We start from the raw sequence: 27,777 nt of genomic DNA, 5'->3' as shown, positions 1-27,777 counted from the left end.
TCTGTGTATTCTTGCCACCTCTTCTTAATATGTTCTGCTTCTTTTAGATCCCTACCATTTCTGTTCTTTATTGAGCCCATCTTTGCATAAAATGTTCCCTTGGTATCTCTAATTTTCTTGAAAAGATCTCTAGTCTTTCCCATTCTATTGTGCTCCTCTATTTCTTTGCATTGATCTCTGAGGAAGGCTTTCTTATCTCTCCTTGCTATTCTTTGGAACTCTCATTCAAATGGGTATATCTTTCCTTTTCTCCTTTGCTTTTCTCTTCCCGTATTTTCACAGCTGCTTGTAAGGCCTCCTCAGACAGCCATTTTAGTTTTTTGCATTTCTTTTTCTTGGGGATGGTCTTGATCCCTATCTCCCGTACAATGTCATGAACCTCCATCCATAGTTCATCAGGCATTCTGTCTATCAGATCTAGTCCTTTAAATCTATTTCTCACTTCTACTGTATAGTCATAAGGGATTTGATTTAGGTCATACCTGAATGATCTAGTAGTTTTCTCCACTTTCTTCAATTTCAGTTTGAATTTGGCAATAAGGAGTTCATGATCTAATCCACAGTCAGCTCCCAGTCTTGTTTTTGCTGACTGTATAGAGCTTCTCCATCTCTTGCTAGTAAGAGAAATTACCAACTGATTCTCTTCTTTCCATCCTATAAACTCTGGAAAAGAAAAAAAAAGTAATAAGAATGGATTGGTCGGTGGGTAGACCAGATGGGCAAATGAACATCTATTGAGTATGGACACTGTGTTATGTATTTTCAAATATATTCTCTCAATGCACACCAGAGTGAGAGCACACAGACATCCTGAGGGAGATGCTGTGGTGTACTATCCTCTTCAGGAATGAAGGGCTTTTTCTTCCAGCTACTGAGAGTGCTGCTGGCAGAAAGCCCTTGATTGTCAGCCCTCTTTGAGAATTACTTTGACTAAAGAGAGTTGCTTCATCCCAGGCTGTATCCAATCACTGCTCAACACAAGGTATCGAGGCATAGCCCTCTTTCCAACTCAGGATGTCTCTGAAGTTTCACCCTATCTGTGTTTTCCTCTGAGACTGCATCAAAGCTCTACTTGTCCCTCTGCTCATTCCTGCTTCCTTCCTTTTCCTTCCATTGGAATCCATCCCAAAAGCCTTCCCAATAAACCATCTGCTTAATAATATGCAGAGCCTGCTTCCCAGGGAACCCAACCTGTGACACATCCTCATACTAATTTCTGATGTTTTGAGTGAGCCTATTTTGTCAACACATTCATAGATACCCTTGAGATCAGAGACTATAAGAGATTCACAGGGAAACAGAAACTATCCTATCAAAACTGGAAGGAAACCTGGGTATCATTTCATCCAACCATTTCATTTAATAGAAAAGATTGAGTTTAAGTAATTTAGCCAAGGTTACTTTGCTAATTAGTGGCAGAGCCGAAACCAAACCCCAGGTCTCCTGATTAGTGATCTAGTATGTTTTCTATTGCAGTGACATTGTCTAAGAAAGAGAAAAGGCCTATGTCCATACCTGAGGAAGCACACTCTAAAACAACCTACAAAGTCAAAGAGTAGCAAAGCATTCAATAACAAACCCACCAGCCCTAAGTTTTGGCATGTTTTAAGGAACAGATACATTAATATTTTGAAATATTGCTGGTTACCTATTTTTCCTTAAGATATATAACCAAATACATAAAGTTGTCTTGGCCAGCCTCCACTTTTGATGACATACTTGGGTTGGAAGATAACCAGACAAATTCAACAGGCTCTTTTCTGAGATCTGATAGGGCCAACTGTAGCACAGCTCTCTTTTGTATACTCATAATATCATCTATGGTCTTGATTTTGTACTGCCCACATTGGATTATGATTATGCTTTATGGTTCTGTCTCTCCAGTAAAATATAAGTTCTTTGCAGTTAAGTGCTGTGGTTATTCACCCAAGTGCTTTCATGTGATCAGCACTGAATGAATGTTTGCCAAATACAGGAGTTGAATAAACATCAACATTGAGATCTCCTCATACTTTCCTCAAAATATCTTTTCCATAAAAGCATTATAGGGTCCACTGACAGATGAATGGATAAAGAAGCTGTGGTACATATATACAATGGAATATTCCTCAGCCATAAAAAGGATCAAATTTGAGTCAGTTCTAGTGAGGTGGTCTGGTCAAGGCTATGGTTTTTCCAATAATCATGTATGGATGTGAGAGCTGGACTATAAAGAAAGCTGAGCACCAGAGAATTGATGCTTCTGAACTGTGGTGTTGGAGAAGACTCTTGAGAGTCCCTTGGACTGCAAGGAGATCCAACCAGTCCATCCCAAAGGAGATCAGTCCTGGGTGTTCATTGGAAGGACTGATGTTGAAGCTGAAACTCCAACACTTTGGCCACCTGATGTGAAGAGCTGACTCATTGGAAAAGACCCTGATGCTGGGAAAGATTGAAGGCAGGAGGAGAAGGGGATAACAGAGGATAAGATGGTTGGATGGCATCACCGACTCGATGGACATGGGTTTGGGTGGACTCCAGGTGTTGGTGATGGACAGGGAGGCCTGGCATGCTGCAGTTCATGGGGTTGCAAAGAGTCAGACATGACTGAGCAACTGAACTGAACTGGACTTGTGAGGTGGATGAACCTATAGCCTGTTATGTAGAGAAAAGTAAGTCAGAAAGAGAAAAAAAAAATAGCATATACTAAAGCAAATGGAATCTAAGAAAAGATGATACTGATGAACCTATTTGCAGGGCAGGAATAGAGATGCAGACATAGAAAATAGACTTGTGGATACAGCGGAGGAAGGAGAGGATGGGACAAATTGGGAGAGTAACATTGAAACATATATATTACTATATGTAAAATAGACAGCCAGTGGGAAGTGGCTGAAGGACACAGGGAGCTCAACCTGGTGCTCTGTGACAACCTAGAGGGGTGAGATGGGGTGGGTGGTAGGAGGGAGGTTCAAGAGGCAGGGGACGTATGTATACTTATGGCTGATTCACATTGTTCTATGGCAGAAGCCAACACAACATTGTAAAACAATTGTGCTCTACTTAAAATGTTTATAAAACAATTTATTCTGTTAAAAAAAAACAAAACTTGATAGGGTCTGAGGATCTCACGAGAGTTCAAAGCAGAAAGGGGCTTTAGGAATCATCTTGTGTGAATCCAATACATTTTACATATTAGGAAAAGAAGCCAGAGGGCTTAAGAGGTGAAAGAACTGTGACCCTATGCTATCAAAATAATTGTCTTGGGGATAAATGCTTAAAGGAAGTAAACAGGATCCAAAGTTTTATTAGTCCATACTGTTGTTGCCTCCCCTTGGTAAGGTTTTTCAGCTCTTTCTTCTATGGTGTAAAATGCAAATATGCCTTCTGCCCTGATCTTCATGATAAAACTGAAGTATCTGGGCCCAAAGTTACCTTCACAGGTTCCACTCTACAGAATCAGGGTTTTCAGCCATTGATTCTTCAATTCTTCTGCTTATGTGAAATGGGATGGAGCTCAGCTGGGGTGCCTACCTCAAAGTCTTATTAAACAGGGAGCTAATCTGATCAGAGTCTTGCCTTAACTGGGGCTGACTACATTTCCTCAGGGTTTTGGTGTCCCTGAGGAGGAGGGGAGTTAGGATGCAGGTCAGAAATAAAAGTGCTTTCACTGAGGCATGGTTGGATTTGCAATTCAATGCAGCAAGGAGAAAAAAAAAAAAAGCTAGTGGGCTGAGGCTGAACGCCAGGGGGTCACTGGGTTCTTTTGCAGTAGTGACTATTGAAGAGGTAGGAGGTTGTGGATCTGGGCAGAAAAAGAAGCATTCAAATGTATTCTCTGTTATTCTGGAGAGAGAGGTGACTCCTCCGAAATGAGAGGATTGCATCAGCGATTTGATTAGCAGGAGGAGTATGGCTAGGACTCGCAGGTGTGATCCTATGCACCGTGATTTTCTCAAACACCTCCATCTTCTCTTATTGTTATCACTGCTGTGTTTTATCAAACAGGCTATCAAATACAAACCAGGTGGAACTGGATAATCATAGAAATGTCATCAGTCTTGTGATTTTTTTTGTTTGTTTTTGTAATGTTACCAGTTTCTAGAAATGTGCTTGCATAAAAGTATTCCTTATTGTTAGCATTAATAATACTAACAAGTATTAATTAATACTAGCATTAATAATACTAACAAGGCCTGAGAAGCTCAAAAGATAGTGCCACACAGAATCGACAGTGGGTCCGTGACAGTAAAGCTAAGAACACAGGGGCTTGAAATAAAGCAGAGGTTAGATACCCAAAGGAGTGTGAGCCTCAGTGATAGAAAAGGAGGAACTCTAAAACTGAGCGAGGAGAGGGAAGCGGTACAGGAGCATCAAGAAGCCTACTTTTACTTTTGGATTAATTTAATGTGAGAAACAATTTAAGAATTTTTTCAAATTGTCAACTGATAAAGAAGTAAGTACATAACTTGACTGTCTGATTACTAAACCCAAGGGATGAAACATTTTCTACACCATACCAATATCTGATCATACGTATATCTATCTGATCATAAAACTGGAGGGACTAGTATTAAAATCCCAAAGTGTGGAATATCCTTGAGCGGTAAGAAACACCATAACTATACTCACCCAATGAATGTGGCCAAAATGACATCAGTTACAATAATTTCACTTAGGCGGGACTTAATGACAGAAGTATCCAGAATACCTACCTAAATACTGCACAGAAAGTATTATAAACAATTATTTTAAGCTTAACATTTGAATAAATATTTATATTTTCCAAATTACTTTTGTGTCCCTCCTGGCTTCTTGTAGTAACTGAGACAGGTATGATAGAATTATTTATCTATTTTGCCATTTTATCTCTTTTCTCTTACTTTTACATTAATTAGTGACAACAACTACATAGGCAGGTTAGGATTCATATTTGCTAATTAGTCCTATGACATTGGCTTCATTATAACATAAAGCCCAGAATTTCATTCCAGACATGTGCTTTTGGTAGCCAAGCCACAGTCTATACACACTGGAGCGTCTGTCCACCATGACACTTCATCCTGGGAAATTCAGGGCATCTGCCTCCTGTCACCATGGATCAGTTCAGGTATATCACAGCAACTAAATACAGCCATAGGAGCCAAAGAGGCCCATTAGCGTTCCAGTCTAGGAGTCACAATATAACCAGCAGGTATTTCAGACCGTATTGAATCAGCCAAATAGGGTATGTTATCCCTTTTCTGCAGACTTTTGTACGATCAGATGACACATTCTAATGCAAAGAGAGAGAGGCATAACGGAGAGAAAAAAAAGCTGCCCTTACCCCACTTTTAGTTCACATGCCTTTGGAGAGAACAGATCTCTAGAAAAAATCAGTTTAAAGAATGATAGGAATCACTCAGTATGACTCTAATTTTTCAGAAAGATCTTTAAAACTGTTCTGTAAGACATCTTTCCTTCTAGCACAATAAAAAAAAAGAGAACCCTAAATATGTGTCAAATATATTTAACATAGGCTCTATCCAGAGAACAGAGTTGTGGGGCATTTTTTCTTTCTAATTATTACATGGTCTATAATGTTTCAATTTTTAAATGTGTGCTGCATGTGTTTAGTCACTCAGTCGTATCTGACTCTTTATGACCCCATGGACTACAGCCCACCAAGCTTCTCTGTCCACAGAGATTCTCCAGGCAAGAATACTGGAGTGGGTTGCCATGCCCTCCTCCAGGGTATCTCCCCAATCCAGGGATCAAACCCAGGTCTCCTGCATTGCAAGCTGATATTTTACCATCTGAGCCACCAGGGAAGCCCAGTTTTTAAATACTATATATTAATTTTGTAATCAGAAAATATCAATAAAGACGAAAGAGAAAGATAAATCATATAGCTTCTAGGCCAGTGGCAGCATTTTAGAACAAAAACTCAAGTCAGAAAAAAAAAAAATGGGTTCATCAAGTTATATGGCTAGTTTCCATCAAAACTAAGTTATTTAGTTAAAGTGAAAGTCGCTCAATCGTGTCTGACTCTTTGTGACCCCATGGACTGTATAGTCCATGGAATTCTCCAGGCCAGAATACTGGAGTGGGTAGCCTCTCCCTTCTCCAGGGGATCTTCCCAACCCAGGGATCGAACTCAGGTCTCCCACATTGCAGGCGAATTCTTTACCAGCTGAGCCACCAGGGAAGCCCAGTCTAGTTAACTAGAGTATTGAAGCTTTTCTCAGTGTCACCATGATTACAGAATGGCACATGACCCTGAAAAACCCTTCTTGCTCTAATAATCCATGATTTTAAAAGTTGGAAGTTGCTTCCTTTTTGACCAGCTGATACAGAAGGAAAAGGACATGCTTAGTTCTTTGACGGATTGGCTCTGTACGTGGGTTCAGGTGGGGTGAATTCACCATGTGACTCCAAGTGGAACAAGGGCGTACTTATGCTGTTACACCACCTAGATCCCTTTTCAGAATTATTGATAATATATACACCCCACAGCTGTGAGTGTGTGGGCTGCTGATAGTCTGTAGTTGATATGCTTTCTTGAAACTGTCCTTGGTTGAAGGCACCTGCCTTGTCCAAAGCCACATGCCTTCCCGGGGAGCAGTCCAAACCAATCAACTGATGATACAGGAGTACAAAAGTTCAGCCTTTGTATTGCATGCAAGTATCTTCCTCAGAGTCTATTTTGCAGAGAATTGGACCTGAGGTAAATTCTCTCCCCACTTTCAGGCTTTTGAACATGCTAATAACTGTTTGAAGCATCCTTGTCTATCCTCCTCAGCTTCACCTAAGCCAGTGACTTACAAATCTTCCTTTTCATTAGAATTATTTAACTCATTTATAAAGTTAATGCTGAGGGTCTACTCCCAGAACAATGAAAATCACAGTCTCTGGGTTGGAGTCCTAAATTTTTCAACCCCATTCCCACTGCCTTGATGTCTCTGATATATAATGATAGTTAAAAACTACTAATCATACAAATGCCTGCTTGCCAATGTTTCTTTGAGTATCTACTAGCTATCATTTTTTTTCGGAGAAGTTCTCCACAGTCTAGTTCCTTACGGTCCAGACACTCAGCCCTCTGTGCTTACCTCTGGAGATTTATGCCTTCTAGATGGCTCTCTCAAACATGACCAGAAATTGTTGACTTATTGCTAGCTTTAAAAATTTTACTCTTGTCCCATGATGGCTCTGCTATTGCATAACCATATTATCAGTCATCTTATTTGTATGAATATGGCTGTATTTTCTTCCCAACCATATTTTTTATGCTTGTCTAAACTAGTAAACGAGACTGCAAGAGTTAGTGTTACCTCTAACAGTTGGCTAATAATTTATTTCCCTTTGGAAATTTACACTGAAAGAATTTAACTCAGCACTATCAGTCAGGGTTCAACCAAAGAAGCAGACCGGTAGGAGATTATATTAAGAGAGTTGTAGGTGATTACATTAAGAGAGTTATTGTAAGAAATTGGCTTATGTGATTGTGGAGGCTAGCTAGGCAAGTCTGAAACCTAAAAGGCAGGCCATGAAATCTTTGGCACAAGCTGAAACTAATGTCCACAGGCAGAATTTCTTCTTCATTCTTCATCAGGGAAGTATGGGCTCTGCTCTTGAGGCCTTTCAACTGGAAGAGTCAGGCCTACCCAGATTATCTAGGATAATCTCCTGTATATAAAGTCAATGAATTATGGGCTTTAATCACACCTACAAACTATGTTTATAGCAAATTAATAACTGAGGACTGTAGTCTAGATGAACTGACACTTCAAAAGAACATCATAAGTGCCATGGGAGAGGGCTAACTATTAAAATGTGAAATGTTATCATTGTTAGGAAAAAAAGTAGTAATTTTACTTCTTGAAACTTCAGTTTTCTCTGGAAAAAAAAAATCCAAGCAAATTGGATTTGACTGATTTTATTTGATCAATATTTATTTATTTGTTTATCTGCCAGTAGTGCACTGGGTTAGTCACTTTTATTCATTTCATCAGAAACTCCTATCAGTTCTGCCTTCAAAATATATTGAGAATTCGACTACTGCTCTGTTTACTGTTACTATCCTGCCCAAAGTCACTATTTTCTCATTTTTGGACTGTTGTAATAATACCCTTAATCCATGCTTCTCACCTTGTCCTCACTATAATCTCCATATTGTACCTAGTATAAGTCTTTTAAGACTCCAGACAGATCATATTAATTGCTCCTTTGGTTAAGTGCCCCAATCAATTCCTTTAGCAAAGTCAAAACTCAAGTCTTTTCTTTGGCCTGTGTGTACCTACTTGATCTGAGCCTAATACCTCACTCCGTCACCCAACTCTTTCACCCTCCTTTACGCTGTTCCAGCATCATTGTTCTCTCCTCACTTTTGCTCCATCACCCACAAGTATTCCCACAGTAGGGCCTTTACACATACTGTTCTCTCTGGCAAGAATGAGAAATCTGGTTTGTTTCCTCACTTGCTTCAGGTGTCAACTAAGTTGTCGCCTTTTCACAGTGATCTTTCTTGGCCACCCCTTAATAAACAGCATCCTTTGCAATGTCATAATGCTTTATCCCTTTTCGAGTGTTTTTCTTCTTTGTACGTATTACTTGGTCTGCTTTGTTTGCTGTAGTGTCTAGAATAGTACCTGGAATGTAGTAGGCATTCCAAAAATATTTGTTGAGTGAATGACAGATAGAAAGGTGTCTACTTGTGAGAGTCAGGAAAAAAAAAAAAAACACAACTAAATTCTCTTATCTGAGTACTTTACAGTGCTTTTGTGTTGAGAAAAATCTTTCTCTATATCAAATTTGGCAGGGAATTTTCTCTGCTTTTTTTCTGTTTTTGAATGTTATTGTGATGTTGTGTCTCCCATGACCATTCATTGAATATGTGTTTCTATGGTTACAGTGTTATTTCCAGTCAGAATCCTGTAGAGGAGAAACCTGAATTTTGTATCCCAATAAGTTAAGATTCCCTTGACATGCTATTAAGATATAAATGGACTTTCACAAATCAGCTTCCTGTGTCACTCACCATAATTAGTTGGAAAGACAGAGTGAAAGACATATTTAGGATTCAACTCTGAAGTTCTGAAAAATGGCATTGTAGGAAATAGGCAAAATGAGTTACTCTCATGTACGCTCATCTGTGAGGGTCTCCGTGAAATCAATCCAGTTTTATTTTGCTTCTCACCACTGGGGCCCTGGCATGCTAGCTGTCATTATGCTCCCATCTTTATACCCAATTAAGGTGTGGATTCCTTAGGCTGCTTATTCTGTCTGTTCTATTCTGGGAATAGGAATAAGAGTATAAGTGAGTATACCTCTCGAGCCTAATCTACAAGTTTACCCCAGAAAACAAATGAAGTATGGCTAATGTTGACATTTGATGAATACATAGGGATCTGGCTGTGTTAACACATCATAGAAGAGCTAACCATACAATTTAGACACATGCCTTAGTATCTTAGCTCGATTTTTACATATTTAGCTAGCATACAGTACCTCCAAGAAGACTGAAAATTTTATTTTTATCCTTGTCTCATTTTGCCTTTTGGTGTCCCCTCTCTGTCTTGGCTACACTTATTCCCATCCATCTTCAATCTGGCTCCTGTTGCTCATAATATGCCTAAAGAGTGAACCATATACAGTCCTTTTTACTGAATTATGAAAATGTGAAAACATTTATGTATTAATAGCTATGCAGATATCTTCATATAACCTTTAAAATAAGGAACATTGCAAATGCAAATTAATTTTCATATGCATGGCTCAGATAAGATGACTGTTTCATGTCCAACCTCAGTTTTATAAAGATCTTAAAGTTAGTGTCATTATTATCACTGAAAAGCAATTTATATGTTTATTGAAAAATCAACAAAATATGACAAAATAAATTGCATTTTAAAACATAGAACAACATCCCTATATGCTGTGCCTTACTGGGATTCTGTTTGATAGTTTTTTGTCCATAGGCTAACACTACTTGCTCAAGCCTGTCCTCTTAACACATTTAAAAACAAAAATGTTCAGGACTTATTATGTCCCCAGAGTACATGATATCCTTGAGAGACTAAACTTTATTTAATTTATTCATCCAACCAGCATTCACTGAGATATATACCATGTACTCTAATAAGAAGAACTGGCCTCTGAGTTCAAGAAAATCAACATATATTGTGTGTACTCTGGAACAGGATAGGGAGATATGATATAATCAGCATGTTATTGAGCAAGATGTGATAAATTCTAGGAATGAAATCAGTGCATAACGTCATGAAAGAGTTTCCAATCTTTCTGGATAACTCAATTCTTCATTTTCTTGGTGAAGAGCCTCATTGATCCTCCATCATTAAAATTTCTCCTCCACTACCCCTTCCAAATTGAAAAAAATCCAAGGCACAACTTCAACCTGAGTTTTAAGATCCACCTTTTTGCAGATGTATTTTATGATTAAATTGCTCTGTCTGTCTGACATAGGTCATTAGTTTCTTGACTAAGATCTATGCCTTTTTTCTAAGTCTATCCCTGCACTAAGTAGCTGCTATTTCACAAATAATAAATTTAAAATGGTGATGACTATCTGAGCCTTCAAGATCTACTCATTGGCTTCTAAAACACATCTTTCATTTCTTTTGCTGGTAAATATGGCAGATGCTCCTTAGAGTAATTGAAAAGTTAGTTTGGCTGTTCTAACCAACATTTTAAAAAGACTGAATGAGATTAAACAGAACAATGATTAGGTGAAGTGATTTCCTGGAACTGTAGAGATTGAGTACAAAGAATTATGGCACTTTATCTGGGTCCAAGAAGGGTACAGCTGTTTGGATTATTATTTAATCAATTACGGATGAAAGGGAAATTCTGCTTAATGAAATGGACTGAGTCACACACAGTTGGCTCTGGAGCGTGTCCCTTTCAGAAAGTGATTTGGGAGCTACATTTGCAATTCTCTTAGCCAAAATGGCCTCAGACTCCTAAGGCCTCCTTAGGAGCTCACCTAATGTAATTTCCTGAGGTTGAAATTGGAGAAGGCAATGGTACCCCACTCCAGTACTCTTGCCTGGAGAATCCCATGGATGGAGGAGCCTGGTAGGCTGCAGTCCATGGGGTCGCTGGGAGTCGGACACGACTGAGTGACTTCACTTTCACTTTTCACTTTCATGCATTGGAGAAGGCAATGGCACCCCACTCCAGTGTTCTTGCCTGGAGAATCCCAGGGACGGGGGAGCCTGTTTGGGCTCGCACAGAGTCGGACACGACTGAAGCTACTTAGCAGCAGTAGCAGCAGGAGAGGTTGAAATATTAATACTGAAAACACTACAGGTCACATGTGGCTTGAAAGCTCTGGTGGGCAGAACTGCACCAAAGTCACTTGAAGTAGGCAGGACAAGCCTAAGCATACTCCCACCCTGCTTGTCAGTCTCCTCTGACTTCATGTTGGCCTCAAAGTTATGGTTGTTTTGAAATCATCACTCTTGTTTACTTCCATACAAGGCTGACCATGTGTGTATGTAGTAGCCATAGCTATTATAATGTTAATATGTAGTCAGAAAGCCAAATGTTTGGATTAATAGGTGAAGAATATAGACAAATACCTAGTTGTTTCTAAGTTGCTGTTGGGTATCAAATGACCAAGAATTTGACTTTCTCACTAAATTTATCAGTTTTAGTCAGTCAGTGAATTGCATTCCAATTAAATATTGTTCATAGACTCATTCTTTATTTTCCCTTTTTTTATATTGCCAGATATTTGGCTATACTTATTGCCTAAGCTCTATAGACTTAAACATGGTTGTATCCATATATTTACTCACATCCTTTGACCAAATAGATAATTTAAAGAGTAGATGACTAAAATTATGTTTCTAAATTAAATCATCAAGTAACATTTAGATTTAATGTAATACAGTATTGATTATGAAGGTCATAAAGGCATAACTCTATTATGTACACTTCTAATTTGTGTAATTTGTATGAACAAAATTTAGATGTACAGACCTTCAGCAATGGTAACCCAGAACTTTGTGCATATGGATATGATGAGAAGGCGTTTAGACTGCTGCCAACTCCAGGTTTGTTATATAACATTTGAAACTGACACAGCTGCAGCATGCTACAGACCTACATATTCCTGAAGTTTCCTTTTCCACTGTGATGGCACCAGCTGTATGGAACCTGCATGAGTCATAGGTTATGCTAGAAAAAACAAATGTCTGGAGGAGCAATTCTCTTTAAATGGAGAAGGTGCTCCAAGCTTGTGATTGTTAATGCTTTGATACAGTGCTTCAGAGTCACTCTACTAGATTACTATGGACTAGTATATTTCAAGTCACAATGGTTGTTTTCGGGGTGCCTTAGTGTTCTTCACATGTGGTTTATGGATGATTGAAGATTCTCATTGGAGTAACACATCTGTTGCCCGGTGAAAATAAAAACATGACAACCTCTCAGGTAAGAATAGCCACCAGGCAACATTAAGAAGAATTCAGCTAATAGCTGCCATTTTGATAGAAGTGGCCCATCAGCTAGACGAAGTGGCTAAGGGCTTTATGATAATGGTTATGTTAGAAAAATCAGTCCCAAACAACAGACAATTGTCTCCGTCTAGTTATATATCTGTACAGTCTGTTATTGTGCCATTTGGTTGAACTTGACCTAACCTGGTGTAATTTTAGTAAAAGCTTGGTCAAACAGTCAAAAAGATAATTCATTAAAACCATCTCTACTGTTTAGGTCTTCAAATACTTGCCAAATTAAAAACAAAAGAGAAGTGATTTTCATATATGCCTTGCCTTTTCTTGTTACCTACTAAATCTTACCCCTTTTGTTCTCTTGTGTGCATTAGTCCTTTCCGACTCTTTGTGGCCTCCTGGACTGCAGCCCGCCAGGCTCCTCTGTCCATGGAATTCTCAGGGCAAGCATACTGGAGTGGGTAGCCATTCCCTTCTCCTGGGGATCTCCCCAACTCAGGGATCAAACCCAGGTCTCCCACATTGCAGGTAGATTCTTTACCTGTAGATTCATCTGAGCCATCAGGGAAGCCCCTTTTGTTCTCCAGTCTAGCAATAAAAAAGAAAAAACATAATATGAACCAAAACTTACTAATGTATTAAATGTATGTATTCTAAAAACATGTACTATGTTTGCTGTATTCTTAATAATGCCTGCTTGTGACCCCATCAAATTGTGCTGTACTTACCAACATTTCCTTCCCAAACCAGCCATCCTTGTAGCCTGCAGGGCATCTCACAATTCCCAGGAATCCTGAGATATAATTAACTTTTCTTATTAACTCCCAGAAAGTTCATGAGGTTTATTCATTCATTCAACAAGTATTTATTGAGCTGAAGATATTGGCCATACAGCATACTGAAAAAGAAACTCATACAATTCCCTGCCCTCCTGGAGGATTTTTCTAATGGGAATTTGGATGAAATCAGACCTGCCAGCTTCCCAGGATTGATTGGAACCTGCAGAGGCCCGAACAGGATTCCCCACTAACTTCACAAATCTCCCCTCAAATAGCTGATCCAAATTCCAGCACAGATCCTAATTTTTTGGAGCTTAGAGACTCTGGAATGGACCTGAGATTAAGAACTTTGTCTTAAAAGAACCAGAAATGTGGAGGATATAATACAGCCTTCCACTCCCTTTCAAACAACCCTGATTGTTTTGGTTAAGTGGACTCTCAGGGATGTGTGCAGTTGTCCATCCAAAATAAAATAAAAAACAACAAAAAAGAAGCAAAAACAAGATCAAAAAACTTCATTAAATATATTTCTTCTTGGGATTCTCTGGTGGCTCAGTGGTAAAGAATCCCCCTGCCAATGTAGGAGACACAGGTTCAATCCCTGGTCTGGAAGATCCCACATGCCAAAGAGCAACTAAGCCTGTGCACTGTATCCATTGAGCCTGTGCTTTAGAAACCAGGAGCTGCAGCTACTGAGCCCATGCACCCTAGATCCCTGTGCTCTGCAGTAAGAGGAGCCACTGCAATGAAAAACCTACACAGCACAACTAGAAAGGAGCCCCTGCTCATCACAACTGCCCCCGCGCAGCAACAAAGACCCAGCACAGCCAAATATATGTGTGTGTACTTTCTGTTCTCCATGTAGTTCTCAGGTGCAGTATCAGAGTAGTATGGAAACTTTGTTCTTGCTGTCTAGAATCTCAGGAACTATTAGTTTGACTGACAGCACAGCCCAATTCTACTCCAGTATGTGAGACTTGAAATACAGTGTCTTATACAATTCCCATGTACAACATTTGTTTCTGCACAGACCAACTGACCTGAAGTTGACCATTGGCCATGGATTTCTGGTACATGATACCCTTTCCAGATGTTTCCATAACACCAAGTAAGGCTTCTGTCTAGATCTCCCTCTGAAATTGCCTCCAGATTGGGTTCATAGAACATATTCATTACTTATTCTAATAAAAATTTCTATTTTTATGTTTAACTTTAATTCTCTGCAAAGCAGACTGTCAAAGAATTTGAGGTTTTAAAGTACTGTTTTTGAATTGTTTTTAAAATTCCCAGTAGCAGTATAAAATATTAAGGCAAAATTTTTTGTTTGTTTTGAATCTCCTAAACTTATTAGAACACTGATCTTTATTAAAATATGAGCAATACATATATTTAAGAGAGATTTAGAAACAGTTTGAAACAAAATTGTGAGGGATGTTGCTATGTGGACAACAGCAAGACAGTGCCAATGGTAAGAAAAGGTGAAAACAGCTGACCAATGTGTACAAACTTGTATAAAGATTCAGGGGTAGAAGCAGCCATTACCCATGTTGTTCAGTAGTTAAGTCATATCCAACTTTTTGTGACCCCATGGACTGCAGCACACTAGGCTCCTCTGTCCTCCACTATCTACTGGAGTTTTCTCACATTCATCTCCACTGAGTTGGTGATGCTATCTAACCATCTCATCTTCTGCTACCCCCTTCTCCTTTTGCCTTGGATCTTTCCCAGCATCAGGATCTTTTCCAATGAGTCAGTCTTTGCATCAGGGGGCCAAAGTACTGGAGTTTAAGCTTCAGCATCAGTCCTTCCAATGAATATTCAGGGTTGATTTCCTTTAGGATTGATTGGTTTGACCTTCATACAGTTCAAGGGACTCTTAAGAGTCTTCTCCGCTACGCGTATAGCTTTTCAAAGTTTGGGAAATCTATGAAGACTACATAAATTTGTAGTGCTTGACAGGAAGGTTTTGACACCCCAGAAATGACTGGGAGGAATTTTGTAAAGGTTATTTGAGAATGCCTAGGTCTTAAATATACAGCCCTTGTTCCACAACTTGAAATTTGTTTTTATGAAGAGATTCAAATCCCGGATGAACTGTCCTTATCACTTCTAAGTGTTCTAAAGTCTAAACCTAAGGTCTAGAGTGCATATCAACTGTTGCCATTGACAAGTAGTTGAAGAGTTCTGCGAGAGAGTTGCTTTGCAAAGAACATGTATTGCCGGCCACATGACACAAAGCCATCTCTTTCTGCTCAGTCACTCCTCTATTAATGTCTCCTCATTGGAGGCCTCAAGAACAGCTGCTATTGTGTTGGTGCAAGGAGTCTATCTGTAATGACCTTCTGTAGGGCCAGGAAACTGTTTGCCTGTGAACCACCCAATTATATCACTGGCTAGACAGCATCTTCTATTGGCTCTGGTGAATGGGCCAAGAAGCAAAAGGATAAATCTTTATGATTAATCTCGATTGTTGGATAGGAGCAAAAATGACCCCTAACCCCACCCTAATTTTCTTTTTCATTAGCCTCCTGATACTATCTCCTGAATAACATTGAAAGTAAGCAGCCTATAAATATTGCACAAGTTTCCAATACTAAAAGCTAGTAAAGTTTATTATACTTATAAAATAAATAGAAGAAAATGTTTTCAGTTTCCTATTTACAGATCTCTGAGGCGATTCCAGGTATAATTTATTGCTTCAATTTTAAGAATGTAGTATCCCTTCACACACACGCTCTCTTCTTTTGCTCATTTTTCTCTTTGGTATTTTATGTCTCAAACACAACACATAAGTGACTGGGTACAGACAATGTCAAGCCTTCTGTTACATACTCTTATTTTTGCTACATCTCCTTAATTACCTCTTTAAAGATAATCTTTTCATAAGTTTACATTTTCTCTCTGTTTATGTTTCCATTTTCTTCTTCTTTAGTTAACAAATAGACTTTCTTTCAATATACCTAAGCTTCTTCCTACCCATGTTTGTGTTCTGCAATCACCACCTGTGTACCCATGTCCTTATAAATTTGTGAGATTAACATATGGCTGCTAGTCTGCAACTGAAAATAAAAAATGTCCGCTTATACTAATGCCCAGACTTTGTAATTGCTTCATATGGAAGAAAAGCTTCCGGGTATTCAATGAATAGACACTGGATTTCAAATGCTTAAAAAGGGAGGTGGGGAGGTGTTTAGATAAACCTCTGGTTCCATAGATGCTCGCTTATTGATTATCCAATACTGTTCACAGGTTCTGGAAACCTGGTCTTTCCCTGATTATAAAAATGGCACTGATTGTGTAGAATATCTGGTGTGATATCTCCTTTCATTCACACCACTCACAATTTCATTATTTCTGAGGTGCTGCATTTTGAAAACAAGTTTGAACTTGAATTATCACCCTATATTTTTGGAATCAAAGTGCGTTTAACATTTCCTTCATTAATTGCATTTTACTCCACACCATATCCTGCAAGGCAGAGGTAGCAGTAGCATCTTAGCTACAGGGTGAGATGGGAGAGAATAATGTTGTGTTCTTTTATTTATCATAAAGACCAAAGGAAAAGGAGGCCATCTGAGAATGATGGCTAAGGTCGTTAGAAGTTCAAAGTTCTGCTGAGTGAGGCTTATAAAATGTAGATGTGTCTTCACCCATGCCTTTTATAAGATAGTTCTTTATATTCACATATAGAGAGACATGGTGCAAAATAAAGAATACTATTTTAGAGCATTTATGAGTTCAGCTCAGTCATTCAGTCAGGTCCAACTCTTTGCGACCCTATGGACTGCAGCTCGCCAGGCTTCCCTGTCCATCATCAACTCCAGGAGCTTGCTCAAACTCATGCCCATTGAGTCGGTGATGCCATCCAACCATCTCATCCTCTGTTGTCCCCTTCTCCTAAGTGCCTTGTTAATTATTATTTTAAAATACCTGACATTGGGTGTTTTGTACTGGGGCTTACTATGTGGCAGAAGTTGAGATACATACATATTTTCTCATTTAAATTTTGTAAGAAAACTAAGGAAAAAACTATTGTACCATTTACAGAAGAGGAAAAATAGGATTCAAATAGGTGAAGTAACTCACTGAAGGTCACATAAGTTGTAGATGGTGAAGCCAGGTTTAAAACTCAGTTCTATTTGACTCCAAATCTGTGCTTTAACCAAATATAATTTTAAAAGCCCTGTATTGAGTCACTATACGGTTTTCAAGGTAACTATTTTTTAAGATACTATGTAAGCATTTGAAACTTGTTTTTTTTTAACTTGGGGGTTTTGTTTGAGTGAAAGAAACCTGGATAAAACCTTGATATTCTTGATCTTTTATTAAAATGACATTATACTTTTGTAGCACAGGTTATATAAACAAGAGAAATATTAATAATCAAACATTATACATTGACTTTATTTTTTTTAATAAATTTATTTATTTTAGTTGGGGGCTAATTACTTTACAATATTGTAGTGGTTTTTGCCATACATTGACATGAATCAGCCCTATACATTGACTTTATATTAGCCTCTAAAATTTAAGTTTTATTTCTGAAATATAAAACATTTTTCCCTATAACTTTAGGGATAGAATTCTTTGAGACCTATTCCAAAATGCTTCATTTATCTTGTCTAACCATGGTATTAACTCTCTGCTCAGTAATGTTCTTCTAGATGTCCCGAATTTGAGTAAAAAAATAATATGCTTTATTTAAACTATTGGTCTTAAAGAGCATTGATACAGTGTAAATACTGTAACTCTTAATAAGTTACCAACCTTTTAAATTAGACACTCAAAGTGTTCAGCTGAGTGTAAATCCATTTCTGGTTTTGTGTTTTTTTGTTTTCTTTTTTTACCATACAGAACTATTCTTCAGCTAAACTGGTAGTTTTCTATGTTTTCTTCCATTTGGGATGTCTTTTCTTTTGTTAATGCCCTTCCATTATTCATGTATTTTTTGTTCTGCTTTGACTTTTCGTATTTTGTTGTTGTTGTTCAGTCTCTAAGTTGTAGCCAACTCTTTGTATGTAGAACTATTTTGTTCTATAGTTATTTGTCCAACTTCAAAACGAGGCTTGCTCCTTTTTCTCTCCCCTCAAATTTTTTAACTAATTAAAAAATTTTGACTATATGTCACTTAGTTTTCAGACCAGACTTTACTTTTAAGAACAATTTTAGATTTACAGGCAATTTAAGAAGATAGCACAGTGTTCTCATACACATCACACTCAATTCCCCCGGTTAACATCTTACCTTAATGTGGAAATTTGCCACAATTAATGGGCCAGTATTGATACATCAGTATTAATAAAGCCCCTCAGTTTATTCATATTTCCCTAGCTTTTACCAAATGTCTTTTTTTTTTTTTTTTCTGTTCTAGGATCCCATAACAATACCATATTACAGTTTTCATATCTCCTTAGGCTATGGTAAAGAATCTGCCCGCAATGTGGGAGACTCAGGTTCAATCCCTGGATCAGGAAGATCCTTTGGAGAAGCAAATGGATACCCACTCCATTATTCTTGCCTGGAGAATTCCATGGCAGAAGAGCCTGGCTGGTTATGGTCCATTGGGTGGCAAAGGGTCAGACGCAATCTAGCAACTAGCACTTTCAACACTTTAGGCTACTATTGACTAAGCTAATTCCTCAGACTTTCCTTGGTTTTGATAACCTTGGCAGTTTTGAGGAGCACTAGTCAAGTGTTTTATTGAATTCCCCTGTACTAGAATTTGTCTGTTTTTCTGATGGTTAGACTGGGGTTATGTATTTTGGAGGAAGGAAAACCTGAGATAGAATGCCAGTTTCTTCACATCACATCAAAGTATTAGTCACTCAGTCATGTCTAGCTCTTTGTGATGCCATGCACTGTAGTCCGCCAGGCTCCTCTGTCCATGGAATTCTCCAGGCAAGAATACTGGAGTGGGTTGCCATTTCCTTCTCCAGGGGATCTTTCTGATCCAAGGATTGAACCTGAGTCTGCTGCATCACAGGCAGATTCTTTATAGTCTGACCTACTAGGGAAGCCACATCATATCAAAGATACATACTATTAGCATGGTTCATCACTATTGGTATGATATTGTTCATTTAGCTAAAGCATTATTGTTTTTCAGGTTTTTCCACTGTAAAGGTACTGCCTTTCTTCCCCTTTCTCAACTTGTGTTATTCAGAAAGAAGTCACCACGTGCAACCCACACATAGGGAATATGAATTTATGGACCCTCCTCAAGGGCAGATTATCTACATACACTTTTTGGAATTCTTTTGAAAGAGATATTTGTCTTTTCTCTTTATTAATTTACTCAATCATTTATTTATATCAGTACAAACTTATGGATATTTCTTTTCTATTTTGTGTTATAGTCCAAAAGCACTTTTATTTCCTCAAATTGGGGCTTCTTTCAGTTGGCCTCTGTGTCTGTTCAATATGTTTCCATCAATGTAGGGGTGTTGTTTGTGTTTTGAGCACTCCCTCGCTTCCTGGTACTATAAGAATTTCCAGGCATATCTTTATGTCCTGCCTCAGTACAAGAATCAGCCACTTTTCCAAAGATCCCTGGTTCTTCTTACTGGAAAATGGTGTTAGAGGACAAGATCTGGATGCTAAGTATGATCATGTCACTGGTATGTCACTGTTGCTAGACACTGTCATCTGACATAGCAAAGAAATATATCTGTATCTTAACCTATGTATTGATATATACATGTATCTATAATTATTTCTATATGTAATCATCTATATCTGTATTAAGCTAAATGAAGGTTCATACTGATGTCTCCAACTTTAATATATTACCACATGGATTATTCTAGGCTCCTCCTCCTGTTTGTCTAGATCTTTCCACTCCAATGTTGAAAAACCTGGTTCCCACCAACCACCATCCACTTACTTAATTGATTCCAATAGTTTCAGACTTGGTAACCCATACTGCTATGGGACACAACTTTATCAACCAAAGTACAGAGCTTACGTGAAGTTCTTTTTGCCTCTAGTCTTATAGACTCCCTTCATTTACAAAGTTGCTTAAGTCAGCACTTTTTCACCCACTCTTTTCAGGCTTCTTTCATACATTAATAAAACAGGTCCACTTGTCACAATCTGCAGTCCTTTATGAGCTTTTCTAAATTCCTAGACTGTTTTTTTTTTAATTTGCATACATTAATGTTCATTCTTTGTGCTTTAAAGTTTTATAAGTTTTTTAAAAAAGACATAATATCTAGTGTCATATACAATAGTTTCCCTGCCTTAAAAATCTCCCATGCTCCACCTTTTCAACCCTTCTATCCTTCCCCCAATTGCCTGGCAACCACTGATGGCTCTATAGTCTCTATAGTTTTATCTTTTCTAGAATGTCATATAATTGGGATCACATGTAAGTTTTTCAGATTGGCTGTCTTAGCCATTTGCATTCAAGTTTCCCCCATGTCTTTTTTTTTTTTTTTTGACTCAATAGGTTCTATTTGTATATCTAATATAACCAGATATTTTTGCATCTTTTTTTATAAAAATAATACATCTTATTACATCTCATTAGATTTTGATCAGTCTGAGAGTACTTGAGATAAATAACATTATGAATATAATTAAAATCTTAAACTAAGAAATAATGACCTCACAGGAGGGCTAAAATCAATCCTCCATGTCTTTTTATGGTAGCTCATTTCTTTTTTCCTAAATAATGTTCTATTTTATGAATATACCACAGTTTGTTTTTCCATTCACCTATTGAATGACATCTTGGTTACTTCTGTTTTTTGGCTATTATGAATAAAGCTGCTATAAACATTTGCATGCTGGTTTTTGTGTGAATGTAGATTTTCAAATGAGGGTAAATATCTTGGAGTGTGATTGCTGAATCATATGGTAAGACTGCACTGAGATGCATAAAAAAACTGCCAACCTGTCTTCCAAAGTAGCTGTACCATTCTGCATTCCCACCAGCAAGGAAAGAGAGTTCCTGTTGCTCCAATTCCTCATGGATATTTGGTGTTCTCAGTGTTTTGGATTTTAGCCATTTTAGCAGATGTGTAATGGTATTTCATTGTTGTTTTAATTTGCAGTTCCCTGATGCCTTATAATGTATCTTTTTGTGTTTATTTGCCATCTGTATACCTTATTTGGTAAGGTGCCTATTCAGACCTTTTGCCGATTTTTAAATTGGATTATTTGTTTTCTTATTGCTGAATTTTAAGAATTCTTTTTATATTTTGGTTACAAGATCTTTACTAGATATGTTTTTTTATGAACATTTTCTGCCAGTCTGTGGCATGTCTTTTCATTCTATTAACAGTGTCTTTTACAGAGCGGAGTTTTTTAATTTCAATAAAATCCAGCTTATTATTTTTTTTCTTTAACGGATCTTACTTTTCTTGTTGTTTCTAAAAACTCATCACCGAACCAAGTGTCACCTAGATTTTCTCTTATGTGTCCTTCTACAAATTTTATAGTTCTGAATATTACACTTAAGTGTATGTTCCATTTTGAGTTAATTTTTTGTAGAAGTGTAAGAGCTGGGCTTCCCCAATGACTCAGTGGTAAAGAATTTGCCTGCAATGCAGGAAATACAGGTTAGAACACTGAGATGGGAAGATCCCCTGGAAGAGGAAATGGCAACACACTCCAGTATTCTTGCGGATAAAATCCCACAGATAGAAGAGCCTGCAGGCTACAGTCCATGAGGAAGCAAAGAGTCAGACATGACTGAGCTTGCAAGATCTATGTCTAGGTTAATTTCTTCTGCAAATGAACAGCCAATTGTTCAACATCATTTGTTGACTAGATTTCATCTCATCTCTATTAAATTGCCTTTTTGCCTTTTCAATGATCAGTTGACAGTATTTCTGGGCTCCCTATTCTGATCTATTTGTCACTGTACCTATTATTTCAAAAAAGTGGTGTCTTGATAACCATAATTTTATAATAAGTCTATAAAACAGAAAGTTGGATAGTGTCAGTCTTCCAGTTTTGTTCTTCTTTAACCAGAGATAAAATTGCCAACATATGTTGGATCATCAAAAAAGCGAAAGAGTTCCAGAAAAACATTTACTTTTGCTTTATTGGCTATGCCAAAGCCTATGACCGTGTGGATCACAATAAAGTGTGGAAAATTCTTCAAGAGATGGGAATACCAGACCACCTTACCTGCCTCCTGAGAAATCTGTATGCAGGTCAAGAAGTAGCAATTAGAAATGAACACGGAACAGAAAGGTTCCAAATAGGGAAAGGAGTACATCAAGGCTGTATATTGTCACCCTGCTTATTTAACTTAGATGCAGAATACATCATGCGAAATGTCGGGCTGGAGGAAGCACAGGCTGGAATCAAGATTGCTGGAAGAAATATCAATAACCTCAGATATGCAGATGACACCACTCTTATGGCAGAAAGTGAAGAAAATCTTAAGAGCCTCTTGATCAAAGTGAAAGAGAAGAGTGAAAAAATTGGCTTGAAACTCAACATTCAAAAAACTAAGATCATGGCATCCTGTCCCATCACTTCATGGCAAATAGATGGGAAACAATGGAAACAGTGACAGACTTTATTTACTTGGGCTCCAAAATCATTGCAGATGGTGACTGCAGCCACTAAAAGACACTTGCTCCTTGGAAGGAAAGTTATGACCAACCTAGACAGCATATTAAAAAGCAGACATTACTTTGCCGACAAAGATCCGTCCAGTCAAAGCTATGGTTTTTCTAGTAGTCATGTATGGATGTGAGAGTTGGACCATAAAGAAAGCTGAGCGCCAAAGAATTGATGCTTTTGATCTGTGGTGTTGGAGAAGACTCTTGACAGTCCCTTGGACTGCAAGAAGATCCAACCAGTCCATCCTAAAGAAAATCAGTCCTGAATATTCATTGGAAGGACTGATGCTGAAGCTGGAACGCCAATACTTTAGCCACCCGATGTGAGGAACTGACTCATTGTAAAATACCCCAATGCTGGGAAAGATTGAAGGCAGGAGGAGAAGGGGATGACAGAGAATGAAATGGTTGCATGGCATCACCGACTCAATGGACATGAGTTTGAGCAAGCTCCTGGAGTTGGCGATGGACAGGGAAGCCTGGCATGCTGCAGTCCATGGTGTCACAAAGAAATGGACATGACTGTGATACTGAACTGAGTATTATATTGGCTATTTGGGGTCTTTGACTTTCTATATAAATTTTAGAATCACTTTACAGATATTTACAAAGCAGTTTGTTGGGAGTTTGATTAGAATTGTATTGGATGTATAGAGGAGTTGAAAATATGTGACTTCTTAACAATATTTAGTTTTTTAATTCTTAAATGTGGTATTTTTATTTAGATCTTTGATTAGAATTCCGTAGTTTCTTACATACAGATCCTATATATGTTTCTTTAGATTTATTGCTAAGAATTCCAATCTTCATTTCTGTTTTGTTTAAAAAACTTTTAAATATTTATTTGTTTGCTGTGTCAGGTCTTAGTAGCACCATGCAGGATTCTCCTTGCAGCATGCAGGAGCTTTCATCCTTGTTGATATTTTAAATGGCATTGTGTTCTTAATTTCAAATTACAATTGTTCATTGCCTGTAGAAAGGAAAACAATTGACTTCTGTATATTTGATGTATCCTGGCACCTTGCTATAATTACCTATTAGTTCCAATTTTTTTTTCCATTTTTAACTCTTAGGGATTTTCTGCATAGACAGTTGTGTTGTCTGGGAACAATGGCATTTTTATTTCTTTTTGATCTGTTTACATTTCGCCCTTTTTATTGTCTAAATGGACTGGTTAGAACGTCTAGTAAAATGTTCAGTAGGAGTAGGGAGAGGAAACATCCTTGCCTTTTCTCAGTTAGAGGGAAGTTCCTCAGCTTCTTACAATCAAGTATGATGTAACTGCAGGGTTTTGGTAGATATTCTTTATAGACTTGAAGAAGTTCCTCTCTATTCCTAGTTTTTACTGAGAATTTTTGTAATGAATAAGCTTTAGATTTTGTCAAATACTTTTTCTTTACCAATTGATGTAATCCTATGGTTTAAAATGCTGAACCAGTGTTGTATAAGTAGAGTAAATTCCTCTTGGTTGTGGTTTTAAATTCTTTCTATATATTGTTGGATTTTATTTGCTAATATTTTGTTGAGGATTTTTGCATCTATATTGGTCTATAGTTTCCAATCTTATTATGTCTTTATCTGGTATGGGTATTAGGGTAATGCTGGTCTCATAGAGTGAAATAGGAAGTGCTGTCTGCTTCTAATTTCTGGAAGAGATTGTTGAGAATTGCTACCATTTTTTTCTTCAACATTTGGTAGAATTTGTATCATTCCTTCAATGATCTGGGCCATCTGGGCCTGGTACTCTGTTTTGGAAGGCTATTAATTGCTATTAATTATTGGTTTAATATGTTTAATTGGTAAATATAGGCTGGTGAGGATTGTCTATTTTTCTCTTATTCTTTAATAAAATAAAACTTTTATAAAGTTATTTATTTTATAAAATAAAATTTTATTAAGTTTTCAGTTTGTATCTTTAAAGGAACTGGTCCATTTAATCTAAGTTATCAAATCATTGGTTATAGAGTTGTTCACAGTATTCCTTTATTATTCTTTTCATGTCTATGAATCAGAAATAATGAAAACTTCTTTTATTTTTGATATCAATAATTTGTCTTCCATCTTTTCTTCCTGATTAACTTGACTAGAAGTTTATCAATTTAATGGTATTTTCAAAGAACCAGCATTTGTTTTGTTGATTATGAGGTGTCAGTCAGTTCAGTCACTCAGTCATGCCCAGCTGTTTCTGACAGCAAGGACTGCAGCACACCAGTCTTCCCTGTCCATCACCAACTCTGGGAGCTTGCTCAAACTCATGTCCATTGAGTCAATGATGCCATCCAACCATTTCATTCTCTGTCATCCTCTTTCTCCTCGCACTTTCAATCTTTGCCATCATCAGGATATTTTACAATGAGTCAGTTCCTCACATCGGGTGGCTAAAGTATTGGCATTCCAGCTTCAGCATCAGTCCTTCCAATGAATATTCAGGACTGATTTCCTTTAGAATGGGCTGGTTGGATCTTCTTGCAGTCCAAGGGACTGTCAAGAGTCTTCTCCAACACCACAGTTCAAAAGCATCAATTCTTTGGCGCTCAGCTTTCTTTATGGTCCAACTCTCACATCCATACATGACTACTGGAAAAACCATAGCCTTGGTTGGCTAGATGGACCTTTGTTGGCAAAGTAATGTTTCTGCTTTTTAATATGCTGTCTAGGTTGGTCATAACTTTCCTTCCCAGGAGTAAGTGTCTTTTAATTTCATGGCTGCAATCACCATCTGCAGTGATTTTGGAGCCCCCAAACATAAAGTCAGCCACTGTTTCCACTGTTTCCCCATCTATTTGCTATGAAGTGATGGAACCGGATGCCATGATCTTAGTTTTCTGAATGTTGAGCTTTGAGCCAACTTTTTCACTCTCCTCTTTCACTTTCATCAAGAGGCTCTTTAGGTCTTCTTTGCTTTTTGCCATAGGGTGGTGTCATCTGCATGTCTAAGATTATTGATATTTCTCCCGGCAATCTTGATTCAAGCTTGTGCTTCATCCAGCCCAGCATTTCTCATGATGTACTCTGCATCTAAGTTAAATAAGCAGGGTGACAATATACAGCCTTGATGTACTCCTTTCCCAATTTGGAACCAGTCTGTTGTTCCATGTCCATTTCTAACTGTTGCTTCCAAACCTGCATACAGGTTTCTCAAGAGGCAGGTCAGGTGGTCTGGTATTCCCATCTCTTGAAGAATTTTCCACAGTGTGTGGTGATCCACACAGTCAAAGGCATTGTCAATAAAGCAGATGTTTTTCTGAAACTCTCTTGCTTTTTAATCACCCAAAGGATGTTGGCAATTTGATCTCTGGTTCCTCTACCTTTTCTAAATCCAGCTCGAATATCTGAAAGTTCCCAGTTCACGTACTGTTGAAGCCTGGCTTGGAGAATTTTGAGCATTACTTTACTAGCATGTGAGATGAGTGCAATTGTACAATAGTTTGAGCATTCTTTAGCATTACCTTTCTTTGGGATTGGAATGAAAACTGACCTTTTCCATCCTGTGGCCACTGTTGGGTTTTCCAAATTTGCTGGCATATTGAGTGTAGCACTTTCACAGCATCATCTTTTAGGATTTGAAATAGTTCATCTGGAATTCCTTCACCTCCACTAGCCTTGTTCATAGTGATGCTTCCTAAGGCCCACTTGACTTCACATTCCATAATGTCTGGCTCTAGGTGAGTGATGATGCCATCATGATTATGTGGGTCATGATGTTCTTTTTTGTATAGTTCTTCTGTGTATTCTTTCCACCTGTTCTTAATATCTTCTGCTTCTGTTAGGTCCATACCATCTCTGTCCTTTATTTTGCCCATCCTTGAATGAAATGTTCCCTTGGTATCTCTAATTTTCTTGAAGAGATCTCTAGTCTTTCCCATTCTATTGTTTTCCTCTATTTCTTTACACTGATCTCTGAGGAAGGCTTTCTTATCTCTCCTTGCTATTCTTTGTAACTCTGCATTCAAGTGGGTATATCTTTCCTCTTCTCCTTTGCTTTTCACTTCTCTTCTTTTCACAGCTATTTGTAAGGCCTCCTCGGACAGCCGTTTTGCTTTTTTGCATTTCTTTTTCTTGGGGGTGGTCTTGATCCCTGCCTCCTGTACAATGTCATGAACCTCCATCCATAGTTCATCAGGCAATCTGTCTATCAGACCTAATCCCTTGAATCTATTTCTCATTTCCACTGTATAATCGTAAGGGATTTGATTTAGGTCATACCTGAATGGTCTAGTGGTTTTCCCTACTTTCTTCAATTTAAGTCTGAATTTGGCAGTAAGGAGTTTATGATCTGAGCCACAGTCAGCTCCTGATCTTGTTTTGCTGACTGTATAGAGCTTCTCCATCTTCGGCTGCAAAGAATATAATCACTCTGATTTCAGTATTGACCATCTGGTGATGTCCATGTGTAGAGTCTTCTCTTGTATAGTTGGAAGAGGGTGGTGGAAGATGGAATACTACTCAGCAATAAAAGGAATGGAAATGTTCTGTGTCAATATCCAGGTTGTGATATTGTAACATAGCTTTGCAAGATGTTTGAATTTAGGGGAACTGAGCAAAGGTCACATGGCATCTCTCTGCATAATTTCTTGCAACTTTTTTTTTAACCGTCCAAATACCTCAAAATAAAAAGTTTCCTTAAAAATGATGGAACATGTGTGCATGCTAAGTCGTTTCAGTCATGTCCAACTCTTTGCGACCCAACAGACTATAGCCCACCAGGCTCCTCTGTCCATGTAGTTCTCCAGGCAAGAATACTGGAGTGTGTAGCCATGCCCTCCAGGGGATCTTCCCAACCCAGGGATCAAACCTGCATCTCTTATGTCCCCTGCATTGGCAGGCAGGTTCTTTACCACTAGTGCCACCTGTACACTGTACATACACACACACACACGTGCAGGCACACACACACATATATATGTATACTATACAGATAGTTCCCTCTCTAAGCCCTTAAAACATTAACTAGATCTAACTTAATTTTACTGTATTCTTGTC

The 27,777-nt window shown here is 38.0% G+C and overlaps 2 protein-coding genes across 7 annotated transcripts in view; one reads left to right on the top strand and one right to left on the bottom strand.

The window, feature by feature from the left end:
• GAP43 (growth associated protein 43) overlaps positions 1-27,777 on the top strand; it is a 323,409-nt gene that overhangs the window by 35,532 nt on the left and 260,100 nt on the right. The window contains exon 4 of one of the 6 annotated variants that reach the window (XM_081572064.1): positions 14,247-14,324. The exons of the other annotated variants lie outside the window; for them this stretch is intronic. The gene's annotated coding sequence lies outside the window, so the exon portion shown is untranslated. The remainder of the gene's footprint in view (positions 1-14,246; positions 14,325-27,777) is intronic. 6 annotated transcript variants of the gene reach the window in all.
• Positions 1-27,777, bottom strand: part of LOC145538978 (uncharacterized) — a 225,031-nt gene that overhangs the window by 90,403 nt on the left and 106,851 nt on the right. Inside the window, exons 5-7 of the mRNA XM_081572069.1 lie at positions 12,786-13,025; positions 9,469-9,592; positions 483-663 (exon numbers count right to left, since the gene is read on the bottom strand). Of these exons, the coding sequence (XP_081428195.1) occupies positions 9,547-9,592; positions 12,786-13,025 (286 nt within the window). The 3' untranslated portion in view covers positions 483-663; positions 9,469-9,546. The remainder of the gene's footprint in view (positions 1-482; positions 664-9,468; positions 9,593-12,785; positions 13,026-27,777) is intronic.

This window comes from Giraffa tippelskirchi, chromosome 2, assembly GCF_054371585.1.
Source record: "Giraffa tippelskirchi isolate mGirTip1 chromosome 2, T2T-mGirTip1v1.2.pri, whole genome shotgun sequence".
NCBI classification, from domain to species: domain Eukaryota; kingdom Metazoa; phylum Chordata; class Mammalia; order Artiodactyla; family Giraffidae; genus Giraffa; species Giraffa tippelskirchi.
The sequence above is the reverse complement of the archived record's forward strand: the minus strand, read 5'-3'. Positions and strand labels throughout refer to the sequence as shown.